Source organism: Pan troglodytes, chromosome 1, assembly GCF_028858775.2.
Source record: "Pan troglodytes isolate AG18354 chromosome 1, NHGRI_mPanTro3-v2.0_pri, whole genome shotgun sequence".
Taxonomy (NCBI): domain Eukaryota; kingdom Metazoa; phylum Chordata; class Mammalia; order Primates; family Hominidae; genus Pan; species Pan troglodytes.
The window spans coordinates 108379056-108401638 of NC_072398.2; the positions used below are offsets into that span (position 1 = coordinate 108379056).

At 42.7% G+C, this 22583-nt stretch overlaps 1 protein-coding gene across 1 annotated transcript in view; it reads right to left on the reverse strand.

The window, feature by feature from the left end:
* Positions 1–10233: 10233 nt before the first annotated feature.
* LOC104004057 (leucine-rich repeats and immunoglobulin-like domains protein 2) overlaps positions 10234–22583 on the reverse strand; it is a 44751-nt gene continuing 32401 nt past the window's right edge. The window contains 5 exon segments of the mRNA XM_063808499.1: positions 10234–11478; positions 14054–14344; positions 17142–17291; positions 18716–19165; positions 20833–21114. Coding sequence (XP_063664569.1) covers positions 11369–11478; positions 14054–14344; positions 17142–17291; positions 18716–19165; positions 20833–21114 — 1283 coding nt within the window. The 3' untranslated portion in view covers positions 10234–11368.

The window sequence follows — 22583 nt, forward strand, 5'->3', positions numbered from 1 at the left end:
TTCTGTATTAGTCTTGCTAGCGGTCTATCAATTTTGTTGATCTTTTCAAAAAACCAGCTCCTGGATTCACTGATTTTTTGAAGGGTTTTTTATGTCTCTATTTCCTTCAGTTCTGCTCTGATCTTAGTTATTTCTTGCCTTCTGCTAGCTTTTGAATGTGTTTGCTCTTGCTTCTCTAGTTCTTTTAATTGTGATGTTAGGGTGTCAATTTTGGATCTTTCCTGCTTTCTCTTGTGGGCATTTAGTGCTATAAATTTTCCTCTACACACTACTTTGAATGTGTCCCAGAGATTCTGGTACATTGTGTCTTTGTTCTTGTTGGTTTCAAAGAACGTCTTCATTTCTGTCTTCATTTCATTATGTACCCAGTAGTCATTCAGGAGCAGGTTATTCAGTTTCCATGTAGTTGAGCAGTTTTGAGTGAGTTTCTTAATCCTGAGTTCTAGTTTGATTGCACTGTGGTCTGAGAGACAGTTTATTATAATTTCTGTTCTACATTTGCTGAGGAGTGCTTTACTTCCAACAATGTGGTCAATTTTGGAATAAGTGCGGTGTGGTGCTGAGAAGAATGTATATTCTGTTGATTTGTGGTGGAGAGTTCTGTAGATGTCTATTAGGTCCACTTGGTGCAGAGCTGAGTTCAATTCCTGGATATCCTTGTTGAATTTCTGTCTCGTTGATCTGTCTACTGTTGACAGTGGGGTGTTAAAGTCTCCCATTTTTATTGTGTGGGAGTCTAAGTCTCTTTCTAGGTCTCTAAGGACTTGCTTTATCAATCTGGGTGCTCCTGTATTAGGTGCATATATATTTAGGATAGTCAGCTCTTCTAGTTGAATTGATCCCTTTACCATTATGTAATGGCCTTCTTTGTCTCTTTTGATCTTTGTTGGTTTAAAGTCTGTTTTATCAGAGACTAGGATTGCAACCCCTGCATTTTTTTGTTTTCCATTTTCTTGGTAGATCTTCCTCCATCCCTTTATTTTGAGCCTATGGTGTCTCTGCATGTGAGATGGTTTTCCTGAATACAGCACACTGATGGGTCTTGACTCTTTATCCAATTTGCCATTCTGTGTCTTTTACTTGGAGCATTTAGCCCACTTACATTTAAGGTTAATATTGTTATGTTTGAATTTGATCCTGTCATTATGATGTTAGCTGGTTATTTTGCTTGTTAGTTGCTGCAGTTTCTTCCTAGCCTTGATGGTCTTTACAATTTGGCATGTTTTTGCAGTGGCTGGTACCGGTTGTTCCTTTCCATGTTTAGTGCTTCCTTCAGGAGCTCTTTTAGGGCAGGCCTGGTGGTGACAAAATCTCTCCACATTTGCTTGTCTGTAAAGTATTTTATTTCTCCTTCACTTATGAAGCTTCATTTGGCTGGATATGAAATTCTGGTTGAAAATTCTTTTCTTTAAGAATGTTGAATATTAGCCCCCACTCTCTTCTGGCTTGTAGAGTTTCTGCCAAGAGATCCGCTGTTAGTCTGATGGGCTTCCCTTTGAGGGTAACCCGACCTTTCTCTCTGGCTGCCCTTAACATTTTTTCCTTCATTTCAACTTTGGTGAATCTGACAATTATTTGTCTTGGAGTTGCTCTTCTCAAGGAGTATCTTTGTGGCATTCTCTGTATTTCCTGAATTTGAATGTTGGCCTGCCTTGCTAGATTGGGGAGGTTCTCCTGGATATTATCCTGCCGAGTGTTTTCCAACTTGGTTCCATTCTCCCCATCACTTTCAGGTACACCAATCAGACGTAGATTTGGTCTTTTCACATAGCCCCATATTTCTTGAAGGCTTTGTTCATTTCGTTTTATTCTTTTTTTCTTTAAACTTCTCTTCTTGCTTCATTTCATTCATTTCATCTTCCATCACTGATATCCTTTCTTCCAGTTGATCGAATCGGCCACTGAGGCTTGTGCATTTGTCACGTAGTTCTCGTGCCTTGGTTTTCAGCTCCATCAGGTCCTTTAAGGACTTCTCTGTATTGGTTATTCTAGTTAGCCATTCATCTAATTTTTTTTCAAGGTTTTTAACTTCTTTGCCATGGGTTCGAACTTCCTCCTTTAGCTCAGAGTAGTTTGATCGTCTGAAGCCTTCTTCTCTCAACTTGTCAAAGTCATTCTCCATCCAGCTTTGTTCCATTGCTGGCGAGGAGCTGCGTTCCTTTGGAGCAGGAAAGGCACTCTGATTTTTACAGTTTCCAGTTTTTCTGCTCTATTTTTCCCCATCTTTGTGGTTTTATCTACCTTTGGTCTTTGATGATGGTGATGTACAAATGGGGTTTTGGTGTGGATGTCCTTTCTGTTTGTTAGTTTTCCTTCTAACAGTCAGGACCCTCAGCTGCAGGTCTGTTGGAGTTTGCTTGAGGTCACTCCAGACCCTGTTTGCCAGGGTATCAGCAGCGGAGGCTGCAGAACAGCAGATACTGGTGAGCAGCAAACGTTGCTGCCTGATTGTTCCTCTGGAAGTTTTGTCTCAGAGGAGTTCCCGGCCATGTGAGGTGTCTGTCTGCCCCTACTTGGGGAGGCCTCCCAGTTAGGCTACTTGGGGGTCAGGGACCAACCTAAGGAGGCAGTCTGTCCATTCTCAGATCTCAAGCTGTGTGCTGGGAGAACCACTACTCTCTTCAAAGCTGTCAGACAGGGACATTTAAGTCTGCAGAGGATTCTGCTGCCTTTTGTTTGACTATTCCCTGCCCCCAGAGGTGCAGTCTACAGAGGCAGGCAGGCCTCCTTGAGCTGCAGTGGGCTCCACCCAGTTCGAGCTTCTGGGCTTCTTTGTTTACCTACTCCTGCCTCGGCAATGGCAGGCGCCCCTCCCCCAGCCTCGCTGCCGCCTTGCAGTTTGATCTCAGTCTGCTGTGCCAGCAATGAGGAAGGCTCTATGGGCGTAGGACCCCCCGAGCCATGCACGGGATATAATCTCCTGGTGTGCCGTTTGCTAAGACTGTTGGAAAAGTGCAGTATTAGGGTGGGAGTGACCCGATTTTCCAGGTGCTGTCTGTCACCCCTTTCTTTGACTAGGAAAGGGAATTCCCTGACCCCTTGTGCCTCCCGGGTGAGGTGATGCTTCACCCTCCTTTGGCTCATGCTGGGTGCAGTGCACCCACTGTCCTGCACCCACTTCCCGACACTCCCTAGTACCTCAGTTGGCAAGGCAGAAATCACCCGTCTTCTGCATCGCTCACGCTGGGAGCTCTAGACTGGAGCTGTTCCTATTTGGCCACCTTGGCTCCACCTCAGATCTTTTCATTCTTGTATATACAACAGTTTACTTGGACAGCCTGGGTAGTCAGGAACATCCATCCAAGCCACACTTCTGGCTATTAGGTTCCTCTGTTGTGCTAAACAACAATTTGAATTTATAAATTCTATTGAACAGTGTTTCATCAAGTGAAACTCCAGTTTCATTGTACCTAGGAACTTGCTTCTCTTACTGCCTATTATTTAATCTTTCTAAGACTCTGTTTTCTCTTCTATAAAAAGAGGGTTGTCTTGCTGGGATGCTCCCTTGACATGCTTCACTTATCTTTATCGCCCTTATCACCATCTGGCATATTGTAGTTATTCCTTTACTTATTATCTATCTAAACCAGTAGATTGTAAGCTCCATGAAAACAGGGTCTTTGCTGGCCTTTTTTTAAACTACTGTGTCTCTAGAATAAAGAGTAGTGCCTGACACATAATGGTTCACAGTAATTATTTATTGGATGAATGAGATAATGCATCAGAAATACTGTGTCCATTTTAAGGCATGGTCTCAGTTGTCTATTCCTGCATAAACAATCTACCCCACAATTCAGTAGCTCAAAACAACCATTTTATTGTATCTTATGATTTTGTGGGTCAGTAATTTGGACAGGTCTCAGCAGAGCAATTTGTTTTCCCCATGCAGTATTGACTGGGTCACTTGCTGGTATTCAGTGGAAGGCAGGGCTGCTCTGGAGGTCCCAGGTAACTTCACTTATATTGTGTGCCTGATGCCTTTGAGGACTGCTGGTGGCCTCAAGACCTCTCCTCTCTATAGCTCCAGCAAGGTAGTCGGATTTCTTTCATGGCAGCTCAGTATATCAAGAGGCCTACTGGAAACTGCAAGGTTTCTTATTGCCCAGGTTCAGGAGTTTATGGCTTAGAACTGCATTCTATTGGTCAAGCAAGTCATGAAGACCAGCTTAGATCCAAGGGAGGGGAATTAGATTCTACCTCTGAATAAGAGAAGTAGCAAAAAATTTGTAGCCATCTTGAATCTACCACATTCCTTTTCCTCTGGCCACAGACATTATTACCACAAACAAAATAAACTCACACTCTCCTAAAGCCCTCAAAAGTTTCCTGACATTTACTGCATCAGCCTAGAAGTCCACTTTCTCACCATCTAACTCAAATTCAGGTGATGATGAGGCTCCTGGCACTCAGCTCCTTGAGTATAGTTCCCCTTGATCTGAAGTCACTGGGGCTCTCACACCCAAGAAACAATGGGACAGAGATAGGATAACCATAATAGGCACTCCCATTCGAAGAGTCAGAGAACAGAGGCATACAGCGGTCATTAGTCCACAGAAATTTTGAAATCTAGCTGAATACATATTACCAGTTCCTTGATTAGGGCCCAGTCCTCCTCCTGGGAATGATTCCCTCTGGCTATCCATCAGTCCTCTGGGCTCTTGGTTCCGTTCTTTGAGCCGTTCTTCTTTTTCCCTAAGAAGTAATCCTTGTTTTTGGCTGGGTAACTTTCTCAGCCTGCTTCTCTGAGGCAGGTTGAGGGTCCAAAGGCATCTTTTCACTTTGTATTCTCTTCATCCTTTTCAGTCAGTCCATGCTGGTATAATTCACTTAAAAATGTTAAGGCGTCTTATATACTAATTGATAACGAACTGTACTAGGCAAAAGCCACACCCACATTTCATTCTGAAGCCAGCTTTTTCACCTTGCTTGGACTAACTGTGAGTCTGACATGGGATAACAGAACCTTAAAATTCTTAGAAACTCTTTTGTCCAATGGAGAGGTACATTGCCCAAGATTGTAGAAGGCTTTTTGTTTAACTGAAAGGATATATGAGGCACCACCTTAATTGAGGTCTTAATCATGGGTTTAGCTGTCATATCTTGGAATTTATTTTTGCCCTGAAGCCATTTCTTATTTTGAAAGCTTTCCCTGTCTAGAGAGATTGAGGATGAGAAGCAGTTTGATGTTTGAACCCAGCAAAGTCTACGGCCATGCCACCCTGAATGCACCCGATCTCTTCTGAACCCAGCAAGTCCTGCCTCTTTATAATTCCTCTAAATTCTGCTTAAAAACCAAATGGCTCCTTTTTTAGCCCACTTTTTTTTCTTTTTTTTTTTAATCAATATCTTATAATAATGTGGCTAAAAGAAACCTCTTTGTAGTTTTCAAATTCTGCTGAAAATCTCCTTAGCCAGATCCTCCCATTCATTGGGCACCTTTTCTATTTTCCCACATTATCAAAGATGAAAACTTTCTGCCACTACATAACACAGGTCATTTCTTCAGCCACCCCCCATAGTATTTTCTTTACTGTCCTTCAGTCTCTCCAGCAGTCTCCTCGATGTCCTTCCAGTATTCACTAACATTTTTCTCGAGGCCTTTCTAACTTCTGTGGCAACCAGGTACAAAGTCATTGCCATTTGTTTTCAGTTTTTGTTATAGTGAAAGTCCACTTTCAGATACCAAATTTAGTTCCAGTTATCTATTGTTACTTAGTAAACTACTCCAAAACTTACCACAATAAGCAATTTATTGTATCTCATCATTTTGGTAATCAATAATTCTAGCATGGTTCAGCAGGGCAAATTTATTCCATAGTGGCCACAGTTAGGGTTGCTCAGTTGTGTCCAGCTGATGGAAGACTGCTTCACACATAATGCCTGGCACCCTGATGGGAACTGCTGGTCGTTGTGCTCAGCTAGGCCCCTCCCCTTTTCATGTGGTCTCATGGCCTCTGCACGTGGTTTATCTAGCATGGTAGTTTGACTTATCCAGCAGCTTAGGCCTTAGAAGACATGTCCCAAGAGTCTCACATGGAAGCTACAAGGCTTCTTACTTACCTAGCCTGGCCAGTCAGACATCTCTTCTGCTGTATTCTATTAGTCAAGTAAGTCTCTAAGGGTAGCCCATATTAAAGGGAGGAGAATTAGATTCCACCTCTCAATGGGAGAAGTAGCAAGTAATTTGTGGTCATCTTTAATCTACTACAGACACTGTATCCTTGATCTCAGAATGATGCCTCTTTGTCTGGAAAGGGCATTTGTTTTTTAAGCCCAAGGTTAGAGAGACAGACATGGAGCTGTGATGGATCAAGAAGACATCATGTTCTGACTAACCAGGTGATCACAGGGATCACTGAAGTGACAGATGTTGCAGACATATTGTTCTCCTATCTAAGTCCCAGCCAACGTTACGTGTCAAAATTACGGAAGCAGTACGCAAAATGGTTAGGCAGGCCATTCTGAAACAAAACTGATTGGTTTCAAATCTCAGCTTTGCCATCAATCAGTTTTGTGAATGTGGGCAGTATAATTTACCTCCCTGTGCTCCACATTAGTCATTTGTAAAGTGGGCATTAACTAGAGCCTACCTCAAAAGACTGCTGCGAGGATGAAAAGAGTTAGTACACACACAATTGTTAGAGGAGGATCTGGCAAAAATATATTAGACACAGCTATTTTTATTATTGATGTATAGATTATGCAGTAAACTATATCAACATCAATAATCCTTTTTACCCAGAAACAAGTTGGAGAGAAGAAAAGGAAAATGAATTTTAAAAACTGAATGAAAGGTGAAAGTATCATTGGAATATTTGGAGCTGACTGTAAAGACTGTGACACCTTCCGATTTTTTGTCCCTTATCATCAATTCAGGTATTCCCTGAAGCACAATCAGTTGACCAAACTAAGAGCAGTGCCCTCAGGAAAGAATAAAATGAATAGTTTAATTTATCAACATCATTTACCCAGGTTATTTGAGTTCTTTTTATTTTTTATTTTTTTTTGAGACGGAGTCTCGCTGTCGCCCAGGTTGGAGTGCAGTGGCGCGATCTCGGCTCGCTGCAGGCTCCGCCTCCCAGGTTCACGCCATTCTCCTGCCTCAACCTCCCGTGTAGTTGGGACTATAGGCGCCCGCCACCTTGCCCGGCTAATTTTTTGTATTTTTAGTAGAGACGGGGTTTCACCGTGTTAGCCAGGATGGTCTCGATCTGCTGACCTCGTGATCCGCCCGCCTCGGCCTCCCAAAGTGCTGGGATTACAGGCGTGAGCCACCGCGCCTAGCCGGTTATTTGAGTTCTAAGCCAGAAAACTGAGAGCAGACACACACATAACAATACTTGGTTGCAAAATGGAAATAAAAAGCAATGTGTTAGGATAGGCTAGATTATGCTCCAGTAATAAATAATCTCCAAATCTCAGTAACTTAATACAACAAAAATGAATTTCTTGCTCATTCTACATGTTCAATTAGGGTTAGCAGGAAGGCTCTGACCATCACAGTAACTCAGGGACTTAGGTTGATGAAAGCTTCATCTTATTGATCTTCAAGGATCAATAAAACAGTGGAAACTGAAAAGGGCCAATTATGTACTAGCTCTTAAAAATGTCTGCGTTCTTCCCAGAAGTGACCACATGAGACTTCCTCTCACGTTTCAGCCAACAAAACAAGTTACATTTCACTGTTCAAAAGTCATAGCTAAGTTAAAATGGGATGAGGAAGAATAAAGTTACCATGTATCTACAAGGAGAAAAGCTTAACAAAAAGCAAGAAAGTAGCACATACAGTGACTGGTGGATTGCATTATTGTTCCACAAATATTACTCTCCCCTCCTGCACTCTGTGGGCAGACTGTACTTTTCTGCACCAATGACTTTGGACTTGGCCATGTGACTTACTTTGGTGAACGGAAAATGGCAGAAGCGAGACTGTGCCAGTTCTGAGCAGAGACCAGTCATCATGAGTCTCTGCCAACTCTCTTGCACTCCTGCACTCTGCCATGAAAATGACAGACTTAAACCAATCCATACCTAAACTATAGATCCTTGAGGGAGAAATGGATGTGCGTTGTATAATACTGAGATTGGGGAGTTCTTTGTTGAGCAGCACTGTTTCAGCAAAAAGGTGACTAATACAGTGACTCAACACAAGGATTTCATGAGACTGGCTACTACACATACGGTTTCCAAGAAAGGATATGAAATAAGACCTTACTAGCTAGTATTCTAAGAAATGTAAAGCAAAATGAGATGGTGTTACATTATTTGTATACTAGCTAGATATAGAACTAAAATATAACTATCCAATTATTTACAAATTAAATAAGAAAAAAATAAAAGGAGAATTTCTAGTGCTTTTGAGGCTAAGATAATAAAATTAGAAAGTCCTTTTATCCCAGGAAAGTCGTCTTTAGTCCATTCCTGCTGCTATAGCAAAATAGCTTAGACTGGGTAATTTGTAAATAATAGAAATTTATTTCTCACAGTTCTGAAGGCTGGACCAAGATCAAGGTGCTGGCAGATTCAGTGTCTGGAAGAGCTTGCTCTCTGCTCCCAAGATGGCTCCTTGTTGCCACAGATGCTGTGTCCTCACATGGCTGGAGGGACAGAGGACAAAAGGGACCAGAGCAATCCTTTCAACCTCTTTTTTAAGAGCATTAATCCCATTCATGAGAGTGGAGTGTTCATACCTTATCACTTCCTAAGACATATTCCTAAAAGGCCCCACCCTGTAGTACTATAACACTCGGTATTAAGTACTAATGTATGAATTTTGAAGGCATACATACATTCAACCATAGCATAATTCAAAAAAGGAGAATGATAAAGGCAGAAAGCTCTTCATTAAGGCATTATTTATAACAGTCTAATATCAGAAACAGCATAACTATGCAATAGTAGAATATTTTAAGTAATCTATGGTCCTACTAATATTATAAAATATTGTACACTCATTAGAATAATAACTATGAACTTTCCCTAAAAACATGGACAAATATTTACTAAGTGAAAGAAGGAGAATATAAACATATACCTAAGCTGTAATCGTAATTATGTAAATAGATATTTAATATATATAGATAATGACTAAAGGGAATTTGGAGAAATTTAAACATTTGTGCTGTAGCAGTGGTTATATGGGTGAATATTTTTCTTCTGAAATCTAACGCAAAAAAATTGTTCTTTTGACAATAAGTATAATTTTTAAAACAACAAGGAAATTTCTCTTCTCAAGAATATACCCATGTGTGTAAGAAAGAGTTGGTGTTTGGATTAAAAGATGCATTTTTTAAAGAGTGGGAAAAAAATGCAACACATTTTTAATATTGAAGATCCCTGGGTATTCTGAGTAATCTATATAACTTTCTGTATTTTTCAAATGTTTTTACAATGAATGTGCTATAAACTTTTGAAAAAAGTTATTTTAAAAATACATGAACGTATTTTCTAGCGTCACTTCTGAGACCCCACAGCTCACCTAGTTAGTGCTATCATTTCTTGAATCCAGTGAGCTGCCTGTAGACAGAGTTCCTCTCCACAACTCGGTAGCCCATAATTTGATTTGAGACAAAGCTAAATACAGCCCCAACTTTGGTAGGAAGGATGGGAATCTGACTCTCCCTGCCTTTTCTTCCCCCCCATCAGAGGCAACAGGATATTCTTTTCAAGACAGGTGGCCTGTGAGCCTTGTCTAAGATCAAACTGGACCTTGAAATTTTTCCTGATAACATTTTGAGCTCTGGAGCAGTGTGGTCCTACCAATAAATCAAGTGTTGGAGGAGTCTAGACTAGGGGCTTTTTAGACAGTTCTGCTAAACCTTCAACTGTTTTGTTATCCTCCCCTCCCCACCCCTACTTTGTACTAGTATGTAGGGGAACCAATCCAAGAGATAACAGACAGATGACAGGTTCCCCCAAGAACACAGACTCCCCACAGTCTCACCAATACCCAGGCATGCCAGGTTCTTCCTGAGTTAAATGCCTAGGAGGCCTGAAAGAATAAATTCATCCTGGAGAAGTCTTGTGGGTCGTAGCTTTAGAAATTCAGGGAACATATCTCTGGGGCCATCCAATGGAGAACACAGCCTGTATCAGAACCTTAGCAGAGACTTTGGGCCTTTTGGGGTCTCAAATTTATCATCTCTGAAACAAGTACAACGAAATTAACATTGCCACATGTGGGCACTATAAAGCCTTTTTCAAATAAAAAAACGTCAGTGATAGTGCTAATAATAACAGTGATTATGTCATTTAATAAAACGGTCTCATTTGAAAGCTAAAAAGGAGCTTCAGGGTGGCAAGCACTCTAATTATAGTATGTCTGCCTTGTTTAAATCTTGATACATAAGTACATGGTACAGGGCCTGAGGCAATGCCATCTCCAAAGAGCCCTTTTCCATGATCTTAAAACAGTCACAAGGGAGTGTCTAGCTCCTGATGGCTACTGTCTTGAGGCTTTTCTAGTGTTCTGGGAGTCAGGAAGCTTCTCCCTCCTTGAAGCTATTGGTAGAGCCCAGTTGCTGGCAAAACTGAAAAACGAGGAGGTAGAATACCCTAAAACAGGAGATGTCTGAGATACAGGCAGCTAATAGGGCTGTAAGGTTTTGTTGGGATGCTTCCCTTCCTGATGAAGGGTCCTGTCTCTGGATTAATGGTGATACTGGCATGTCACATCTCTAGGAAGACAACATCGTGTTCCATGACCACGTAGGGTATACATCTGCATTCAGCCGGGATTGCTCCTAAACCTTCCTAGACTCCATCTCTGGCTCTGGGGTTACCTGTGGGTGGGGCGATGCAGACACACAAGAAAACCACCTCTACAAATTCTTCCTGTAGTTGGTTGATTGTATTCTAAGACCTTCGTTGGGATGGGCGAGGGACGGGGCTTGGTATGGCGTCCTCTAAGCTCTCTGCCCTCTGCCGTCATCATTCATCTGAGCCAGCGAGAGAGGGGTCGGGGAGACGCGAGGGTGGTCCAGGGGGCGTGCAACCTGGGCCGATTCTGCCCCAGCACACTGGTTGTCGGGAGCCCCGCCTCCGCTCGCGGTTGACAGCTCAGCTGGTGCCGAGCAACTCGTGCCAGCCAGTCGTGTCTCAGCCTGGAGAGTGCGCGCACCGCCGCCCGGGCAGCCGCTGGCTCCAGCTCACGAAACAGCCCCGGGCGCCGCGCCGCTCTGAGTCCAGCCTCCTACTGAGAACAGTCCCTCCCTTGTGCGGGTCGCACGGCTAGCCGCAGGTTCGGCCACGTCAAATCCATTTTCTAAAAAAGCAGGGAGCAGAGCTCTCTCTTCGCCGCCGACGCAGAAAGGAGCTGGGGAGGAAAAAGCTGCTGCTTTTTGCGCTGGAGATTCGTGGGCAAGGCTTCTCATTTTCCCAGTTTCAAGGAGACTCGCTTGAACCCGGAAAGCGGAGGTTGCAGTGAGCCGAGACCGTGCCACTGCACTCCAGCCTGGGCGACAGAGCGAGACTCTGTATCTCAAAAAAAAAAAAAAAAAAAAAAAAAGTGAGCCTAACTCAGATACTTGCAGGAATGGTTCTGGCAGGAGTAAATGATCTAATGTGGGACATGAAGTAGTAAATGCAAAATTAATTAATAAGTCTCTGCCCAGATTTCATCCTGAAGAGTTTCATGCGCCCTCACTACCATCTTGAATGTTCCAAGTCCTACTAAAATTAAAATCAAAAGCATGATCCTGTAACCTGTGGGACATAATCTAACGTGGGACATTAGATTATTCACTCCTGCCAGAACCATCCCCGGGAGTATCACAGTATACTTTGCCTTCCTCTGTAAACCTGTAGTTCTCACCTCCTACCCTGTCTCTTTTTTTTTTTGAGACGGAGTCTCACCCTGATGTCCAGGCTGGAGTGCAATCACTCAATCTCAGCTCACTGCAAGCTCCGCCTCCTGGGTTCAAGTGATTCTCCTGCCTCAGCCTCCCAAGTAGCTGGGATTACAGGCGCCCACCACCACGCCCAGCTAATTTTTAATTTTTTTAGAAGAGATGGGGTTTCACCATGTTGGCCAGGCTGGTCTCGAACTCCTTACCTCATGATCCACCCGCGTCAGCCTCCCAAAGTGCTGGGATTACAGGCGTGAGCCACCATGCCCAGCATGACCTCCTACCCTATTCCAGTGCTCTTCCATGTCAGGCTGACAGAAGGATGAAAGCTGATGAAAAGCTTGGATGGACAGGAAGACACACATGCTCAGCATTACTCTTCATGATTTAGAAAGAGTTTTGTTTCAAATGCCAAGTGGTTATCAAATGCCTAATCTACACAATATAATGTATATTTCTTTTCCTGGGCCATGTGAGACAGGGGACACAAGCCCAAAACTGCGTTCTCACTTATGACCTTGATCATACCTCATAGAAAAAAACACCCGCCAAGTGAAGCTGAAATTAAATGTTTACCTGCTAGAACAGCAACAAAACAAAACATTTAAAACTCTTCTCAGCCAGGCATGGTGGCTCACGCCTGTAATCCCAGCACTTTGGGAGGCCAAGGCAGGCAGATCACGAGGTCAGCAGTTCGAGACCAGCCTGGACAACATGGTGAAACCCCATCTTATAAAGATACAAAAAATTAGCCGGTTGTGGTGGCACATGCCTGTAATCCCAGCTACTCAGGAGGCTGAGGCAGGAAAATCGCTTGAACCTGGGGAGGCAGAGGTTGCAGTGAGTTGACATCACGCCACTGGACTCCAGCCTGGGCAACAGGGCTAGACTCCATCTCAAATAAAAAAAAAAAAACTTCTCGGTAGGCCGGGCACGGTGGCTCATGCCTGTAATCCCAGCACTTTGGGAGGCCAAGGTGGGTGGCTCACCTGAGGTCGGGAGTTTGAGACCAGCCTGACCAACATGGAGAAACCCCATCTCTACTAAAAATAGAATATCAGCTGGGCATGGTGGCACATGCCTGTAATCCCAGCTACTCAGGAGGCTGAGACAGGAGAATTGCTTGAACCCGGGAGGCGGAGGTCCTGGTGAGCCGAGATGACATCATTGCACTCCAGCTTGGGAAACAAGAGCGAACCTCCATTTCCAAAAAAACAAACAAAAAAAATCTTCTCAGTAAAAACCATCACCAAATTATGCCCAAATTTTATTATTACTATTTTTTGGAGACAGAGTCTCACTCTGTTGCCCAGGCTGGAGTGCAGTGGCACGATCTCAGCTCACTGCAACCTCCATCTCGAGCTTAAGTGATTCTCGTGCCTCAGCTTCCCGAGTAGGTGGGACTACAGGCATGCACCACCATGTTAGGCTAATTTTTGTATTTTTAGTGGAGACAGGGTTTCCCTATGTTGGCCAGGCTGGTCTCAAACTCCTGACCTCAAATGATCCACCTGCTTTGGCCTCCGAAAGTGCTAAGATTACAGGCGTGAGCCACTGTGCCCGGCCCCCCATATTTTATTCTTTTATTTAAATAAAGATCGGAGAAAAATTAATACCCTATATGATACCGGGTGCAGTGGCTCACACCTGTAATCTCAGCACTTTGGGAGGCCAAGGCAGGCAATCACATGAGGTCAGGAATTCATGACCAGCCTGGCCAACATGGTTAAACCCCACCTCTACTAAAAATACAAAAATTAGCTGGGTGTGGTGGTGCACGCCTGTAGTCCCAGCTTCTTGGGAGGCTGAGGCATGAGAATTGCTTGAACCAGGGAGGCAGAGGTTGGCATGAGCCAAGATTGCGCCACTACATTCCAACCTGGATGACACAGTGATACTCTGTCTCAAATAAACAAATAAATAGCCTGTATGAAACCTTTTAAAAGCTTTTTGTGTATGGCCTCTGAATTTTCAGTAGTGTGATCCTGTTACCCCCACAAAAGTTGTTTCCATCCTATAGATGAAGACTTCTTTGTAACTCTAGTATGCAGAAATCTCTGGCTATAGTTTATACCATTTAACAATGGCCAGTTACTCCTATATACCCATCTGCTTGCTTCCTGTCAAATGAGAGCACTACCTATATGATAGAAGGAAGAGTCAATTAGACAAAAGTAAAAACAAAATAACAAAAATACATCCCTTACCACCGCTCATCTGTGTGGAGGGAAGTTTCTTCTCACTTATCCTCTCATGGTTGGTGGGAAAGGCAGATGGCTCTCTGTTGGCTGACAGTATCAGGCTCTCTAGGGCAGTAGTATCCTGGGGAGGATGTACTAAATATGTCTCTTTAGGCATTTGGACCATGAGGCTGGACAGTGTCTGATCAAGAACGTCCTCCTCAGCAATATAGGTGTATGGACAGTATTCTCGGGTCCTGGAGTAGATGTTGGCATTGTCATAACAATCTGAGCAAATCACCCGGGTACCAGTGCCACCTAATAACAAGAAAAAGAATCTAAATATCTTTCTGTTAAGGAATTATTTTTTGCCAATCATCAGTTTTCTTCAAAAGTTGTCATCATCATTGCTAGCATGTATTGAGCACTTACTTTATAAAGTAGGTGAAGTTTCAAGCCATTTCTGTGAATTGATTCATTAATCCTCACAACATCCCTATGAGGTAGGTATTATTATTATCCCCACTTTACAGATAGGGTAAACTAAAGCACAGAGAAGTTAAGTAACTTAACCAAAGTCATACCGCTGCCGGGTGCGGTGGCTCATGCCTGTAATCCCAGCACTTTGGGAGGCCGAGGCGGGCAGATCACAAGGTAAGGAGATCTAGACCATCCTGGCTAACACGGTGAAACCCCGTCTCTACTAAAAATACAAAAAATTAGCCAAGCGTGGTGGCGTGCGCCAGTAGTCCCAGCTACTCGGGAGGCTGAGGCAGGAAGATGGCGTGAACCCAGGAGGCGGAGCTTGCAGTGAGCCGAGATCACGCCACTGCACTCCAGCCTGGGCGACACAGCGAGACTCTGTCTCCAAAAAAAAAAAAACAAAGTCATACTGCCAGAGTGAGGAGCAGAAACAGCCATTCTGGCTCCAGAGCCCATGCTCTTGAAAACTACACTGAACCATCTCTGTCTATCGTGGATAGACAGATCATGCCCAAATTAAGGGAGCAAGATAAGGCTGGTACTGTGCTACAAGACACATGCTTGGCTTAAGCAAACTAAGTCAGAGAATAAGGAGTTATGATGACTTCACTTCATGAAAAACCATGTTACTTTCATGAGTCAAGAGGTTAAGTAACACCAATTGCTACAAGCATCCCTAGGGAAAGCTTCTGACAATGAGAAGTCCTGCCTGACAAGTACACGGTTGACAGAAGTATAGGTTTAACAATGAACTCCCTGGATTATTATGTGCTTTGAAAACTGAATGATGAAGGAGAGAAGAGAGAATGAGAAATAAAGAGTGAGTTACTTATTCAAAATCATGCAACAGGCCAGGAGCAGTGGCTCATGCCTGTAAGCCCAGCACTTGGGGAGGCCGAGGCAGGTGGATCACCTGAGGTCCGAAGTTTGAGACCAGCCTGGCCAATATGGTGAAACCCCATCTCTACTAAAAATACAAAATAAGCCGGGCATGGTGACAGATGCCTGTAATCCCAGCTACTCAGGAGGCTGAGGCAGGAGAATCGCTTGAACCCGGGAGGCAAAGGTTACAGTGAGCTGAGATGGTGCCATTGCACTCCAGCCTGGGTGACAAGAATGAAACTCCGTCTCAAAAAAACCAAAAAACAAACAAACAAAAAAATCATGCAACAGAATGTTAGAATTGGAAGACAGTGAAAAGTAATTTAGTTTAACCCAGAAAGCAGTGTTATTTCCCACATACTTCAAAGAACAGACTTTTAAGTATTCTTTTAAAAGTCAGAAATGCCGGCCAGGTGCGGTGGCTCATGCCTGTAATCCCAGCACTTTGGGAGGCTGAGGCAGGCAGATCACAAGGTCAGCAGTTCAAGACCAGCCTGACCAACATGGTGAAACCCCCGTCTCTACTAAAAATATAAAAATTAGCCGGGTATGGTGGCACGCACCTGTAATCCCAGCTACTTAGGAGGCTGAGGCAGAGGAATCGCTTGAACCTGGGAGGTGGAGGTTGCAGTGAGCTGAGATCGTGCCACTGCACTCCAGCCTGGGTAACAGAATGAGATGCTTTCTCAAAAACAAAAAAAGAGTCAGAACTACTATATTTTTCATGAAAAGCCAAAATCCAATTTATCAATTAGATAAAGTTCTGTTGACACCCAGCCTAAAAAAGTCTCTGAAGAAATGGAACAAATCTTCCATTTGTATAGTATTTGAAGTACCACACAGATTTGCTGAAAAGATCTGTGAGAATCTTGGGGGAAGTGCTTTACAAATTATTGTCTCTTTATTTAAAAATTAGAAAAGTAAAGCTCAGATCTTAAGTAACTAGCTTCATGGTCACAGAGCTGGAAAAAGGAAGAAGTATCAATTAAACCCAATTCTTCTGTCCCTTAATTCATTCAGTTCTGTCACTCCCTATGGGAGCGAGGCTATGAAAAGGGTGGAGGGAGAAGAACTCTGTGTATGGGTACGCATCTCTACGTGTTGGGATGTCAGGTTCATTTAATTAGAGAACTCTTTACATCTCTCTGATGTTCTCCAGTATATGCTGAGAACCATTGCTACCATTTGTTGATTTCTTTTAGAGGTGGGGAGTCTTGCTATGTTGTCCAGGCTAGAGTACAGTGGCTATTCATAGGTGCACTCACAGCACAATACAGCCTCGAACTCCTGGCCTCAAGTAATCCTGCTTTAGCCTCGTGGGTAGATGGGACTACAGGCATGCCACCATGCCTGGCTCCTAGCTACCTTTTAAACTTTACTGAATGTCTACCTGTCAGGAAGAGAAACCAGCCTCCCTTGGATGTGGTCTGAAGGATGCCCACGCCTGAAAAGGGTAAGAAAGAGATACCTGAAAAAAGTTTGCAGAATATCCCTTTCCTATAATTACACAAGTTTGGGAGCCTCTGATGTGTACTCTGATCTCTTGTTTAATGTGTTTCTCCACTCTGTAAGATGATTTTCATATCCTTTTAAGACTTTAGTCAATTTTCATCCTATTTTGCATGTGGCTAAATGCTTTCATTAGGTATCTTACTTTAAAATATTGCTTCAGATTAATGGAGAAACTACACACTGAAAAGTAAACTCAATACAATAGGCTAAAATTGTAACCATAAACAACAGTCATTACCGTCAGTGCCTTTGTGTATATATCCATTGGCAGGAGGCATAAGTTGCTGATGACTGCCTGCCTCAGAGTTGCTGTAGCCTTCCTGTGGCTCAGACAGCATTCCTTGGGAAGACAAGTAGCTGGGAATGTCTGCAGGCAGATTGAGCTCCTCTGTAAAAGAGACATTTTTAACTCTCAAAGGTAGGCAGTTGAAGCCAACACTCAGAAGACTATTTTGCAAATGTGTTCCACTTTGATACTATTAGCAAGAAAAACTGTACGTACCTAGGACCGCAACAGCTCTTGGTACTTCCCCTAAAACTATTTCTCACTAGAATTCTTCTCAAAGCTTCACTTTAAAAGTTTCATTGAAAGAAACAAAACCTAAAGGTTGAAATCTTATCTACTGCCACGCTTTCATAATCTATCTGCCTAGATTTCTTTTCTTGCAGGATTCCAGGGTGAGAGGTGTAAAAGACTGACCTCAATGATCCAGTTTGATATTCAAGGGAAAAAAAGAGACTGATCTCAATCACAAGGGCTCCACTCTTCCTTACAGCAAAATTATGATGAAAAGGAGCCTTAGACATTAAAGAGAATGCATCTGTCATGCGTTTTTAGAAGTAAAGTTCGGCCGGGCGTGGTGGCTCACACTTGTAATCCCAGCCCTCTGGGAGGCCAAGGTGGGTGGATCACAAGGTCAAAAGATTGAGACCATCCTGGTCAACATGGTGAAACCCCGTCTCAACTAAAAATACAAAAATTAGCTGGGCATGGTGGCACACGCCTGTAGTCCCAGCTACTCGGGAGGCTGAGTCAGGAGAATCGCTTGAACCCGGGAAGTGGAAGTTGCATTGAGCCAAGATCATGCCGCTGCACTCCAGCCTGGCAACAGAGCGAGATTCTATCTCAAAAAAAAAAAAAAAAAAAAAAAGTATTTACAAATTCTTAAAATTGGTCAGACGCAGTGGCTCATGCCTGTAATCCCAGCACTTTGAGAGGCCAAGGTGGACAAACTGCTAGAGCCCAGGAGTTTGAGACCAGCTTGGGCAACATGGCAAAACCCGACTCTACTAAAAATATAAAAACTTAGTCAGGCGCGGTGGCACATGCCTATAGTCCCCGCTTCTCAGAAGGCCGAGATGGGAGAATCACCTGAGCCTGGGAAGTCAACGCTGCAGTGAGCCATGAATGTACCGATACACTCTGACCTGGGCATTACAGTAACACCCTATCTCAAATAAACAAAATTCTTTCCTCAGAGAGGTTCTGTTATGAACCTATTCCTCAAAGAGGTTCTGTTATATCAAAGAAGTTGAACATTTTAACAACAAAAACTCCCTTCTATCACATATCAGGTAATGTATCACAGCTCTTCAGTTTTTTGAGGGGGAAGATGAGGTCTCGCTATGTTGCCCAGGTGGGCCTTGAACCCCTGGGCTCAAGCAGTCCTCCCACACCTCATCCTCCTGAGTAGCTGGGAGTACAGGCATGTGCTACTATGACCAGCTCTCAGTTTTTTATATTGTACAATTAATCCTATACTACATTCTTGACTGAAGTACAAGCCATAGGTGTCATGTGGGTACACTTACCTGTGTTTGTGATACTATAGTCTTCATTTTTCCTTCTCATGTGGTAAATAACAATGACCCAGATCAAAGAAGTGCCAACAACACAGCAGACCACAACAATGATGACAATGCCAACTGTGGTCCAGCCATCATCTTCATGCCCAATGCTACTCTGGGAAGAGTCACAATTGGGGGATGAAATGACATTTAGGTAAATGTGGCCACGTTCTGTCCCAAGGGTGTTAGACATAATGCAGATATATTTCCCAGCATCTTCTAGCCCGGCATCTACAATGATGAGAAGCTGATTGGCTGCAGCAAAGAAATGTCGTTCTGTCACCAGCAAAGGCCCATCATCTTTAGTCCAGTTGAGACGAGGGGCAGGACTCCCTCCAGCTATGCACTGTAACACCGCAGTTTCACCTCGGGTTACTGTCTTATCCTCCAGGGGTCTAATAAATGAGGGTGTCTCTAATAGGAAAACATTTAAAAAAAAAAAATGAAAAGTTAGGCAATTTTATTCCCTAATTCCTACTGAATTAGACCAATGGGGGTATAATAAAATGAGTAATTTTATATACTCATGGGAGGATTAGAAGTTAATGTTTCAGAACAAAATCCTGAAAAAAGCCTCAATCTTTTCTCGATAATTCCAGCTTAGGCAAGCTATCCTAAGAAAGAAATTCAGGGCAGCTGCAATAGCTGGAGGGGGTGAGCAGGGGTGACCCATTAAAAAAGATTAAAAATAACTAAAAAAAAAAAAGAAATTCAAAGATTTATACGCAAAGATGTTTACTGCAAAATGTGTAACTTTAAAGAATAAAGAAAAATATTTTTAAATCTAGCAGAAAAATGATGAAGTAAATTATAGTCACATGATCTTTTACAAAGACTTTAATAACAAGGCAACTTGTGGTACAATATTAAATGAAAAAAATGTAGGTATATTTGACTACATAAAAGTGAGAGGGGAAAGTCTAGAATATGCTAAAATCCTTAAGTATTTGAGTGACTTTCCTCCCCTTTTCCTAATTTTCTGTATATCTTAACATTTTAAGACAATAAATGACTTATTTTTCTAAGACTGAGGCAGGCGGATCATGAGGTCAGGAGTTCGAGACCAGCCTGACCAACATGGTGAAACCCCGTCTCTAAAAAAAATACAAAAATTAGCTGGGCGCAGTGGTACATGCCTGTAGTACCAGCTACTCAGGAGGCTGAGGCAGGAGAATCACTTGAACCCGGGAAGTGGAGGTTGCTCTGAGCCGAGATTGCGCCACTGCATTCCAGCCTGGGCAACAGAATGAGACTCTGTCTCAAAATAAATAAATAAATAAATAAATAAATAAATAAATAAATAAATAAATGACTTCTTATTTTTCTGGTTATACAAGTAAACAATACAAACCAACAAACTTAAAAAAAATAATAATAATAACTGACATCTAGGAAAATAGAGAACTGGAAAGTAGAATTTACCCTGGATTTCAGTTCCATGAAGAAAAGTATTGTAATAAGGAAGAAAAAACAAAACAAACAAACAACAACAACAACAACAAAAAACCCAGGCTAGCAGGGGAAAATTTTTAGGAAAAAAAGGCATTTTACCAGAAATAGGGTTAAGAAGAACACACTGAAAAGGAAAGCAGAAACTCTAACCAGAAAACACATCTTTTTTTTTTTTTTGGTATTAAATTTTTTTTGAAAATGAACTAGGAGCAAACAGTTAAATAATCTTAGGTTCCTATCAAGCAATAAGTGAAGCAGCATCAAATGGCTGGGATACTCCTAAAAGAACAGTGGAACTCTCAATGCAAACTCACTGAATAGTAAACACACCTACATGAAACAGAAACCTTACAGAGAGGGACTTAAAAAGATAAGCTGATAAAGGAATTTGAACTTTCAATTATTGTGACAAGGATGCCTACCTAATTTTGCCCTATGTATTTTCCCACATTTCAGTTATCTGACCCACTAATTCCTAGACTGACATAACCTTGCATAAAACTGTGAAATAAGATAAAGATCTGAGAATCACAGAGGTAATCTCAAACTTATTTTTCTTGCTCATTAAGACCAAGAGTAGCTCCCAAAGACTCCAACAAAAGCAGGGACCCACGGAGCAGTAAACGTACCTAACACTGTTAGGGAAGCATTTGCTGAGAGACCTCCTGCTGTATTTTGTGCCATGCAGCTATAGATTCCCATATCTTCTATTTTCACATTGGCAATAAAGAAGACGTCATCCTCGGGCATGATGTGCATGCGTCTTTCTCGAGCCGCAGGAAAGTCAGTACCACCATCTTTCTGCCAGGAAATCTGAGGTGCAGGGTGTCCCTCTGCAGCACATTCTAATCTGGCCATGGCACCAGTGCGAATAGTCAGATCCATTGGCGTTTTCAGAAAAGATGGCATCTCTGTTTCCAGAAAAATCACCAAGAAAAAGTGGGCAAGGGAACAAAGACACATATATGCATACAAATAGGCATGAAAGAATCTAGTAGGCAAGACACCCCCTAATGTTCCATTTCTTTGTGAAGACAGGCTCTCTGACTGAGAGTGAATATAGTTTTATAAATTTAAAAAAACAAAAACAAACTTTAGAGATAGGGTCTTGCTCTGCTGTCCAGGCGGGAGTACACTGGCGCAATCATAGCTCACTGCAGCTTCAAATTCCTGGCCTCAAGCTATCCTCCCACCTTGGCCTCCCAAAGTGCTGGGACTACAAGCCTGAGCCACAGCACCCAGCCAAGAGTGAATATGGTTTTGAGAACACCTTTTCTTCCAGAACCTCAGAGTATTTGGAGCACACTGATGACTCTGTCTTCTAGGATGCATGATACACTTAATCATCAGCTGGAACTAGGGAAAGCAGAAGGCCACAAACCTTCTTTGAACTTCGTATTTTAGAACCTGGTATTTACTATGACTCTCTCACTTATGAAGCTAAATGATGCTTCCCTGGGAGGCTGAGGCAGGAGAATCACTTGAAACTAGGAGGCGAAGGTTGCAGTGAGCTGAGATCACACCACTGCACTCCAGCCTGCATGACAGAGTGAGAGTCCATCTCAAAAATGTTCCCAAACCAACATCTACAAAGCTATCAAGGAAACTGCATGCTAAAAAAAACTTATGCCTTCAAAAGTATCATTAAATAAGATCTCATTCCACAGAAATTTCAATTTTAACTCTTTTTTTTTTTTTTTTGAGACAGAGTCTCGCTCTGTTGCCCAGGCTGGAGTGCAGTGGCGCAATCTCGGCCCACTGCAACCTCTGCCTCCCGGGTTCAAGCGATTCTCCTGCCTCAGCCTCCCAAATAGCTGGGACTACAAGTGCGTGCCACCATGCCCAGCTAATTTTTGTATTTTTAGTAGAGACGGGGTTTCACCATATTGGCCAGGATGGTCTTGATCTCTTGACCTCGTGATCCACCTGCCTTGGCCTCCCAGAGTGCTGGGATTACAGGCGTGAGCCACCACGCCTGGCAAAGTTTCAATTTTAAGAATGAAAAAAATTGACTTACATTGTTCAACTGTTCAAAGTTGACATATTGTTATTAAACAAGAGGGGCACTGGCAAAGATTACTATGCTTTTATAATGCTTTAACAAGTTTCATTGAGTAATTTTTTCTCTAACAGTTGGTTTGAACAAACTGCTATTGCAGGAACTTTAATGCAACTGTGTTGTGAGACAGGAACTTGCTGTGTTGCCCAGACTGGTCTCTAACTCCTGGACTCAGAGGATCCTCCCACCTGAGCTTTCTGAGTATCTGGGATTACAGGCATGAGCCACCACACCTGGCTCTAATGCAACTTTTTTACTGAGAATTGTTGGTTGCTTTTGGTTACTTTAAAAGTCATATTTATAATACTTTTTAGGTCAACA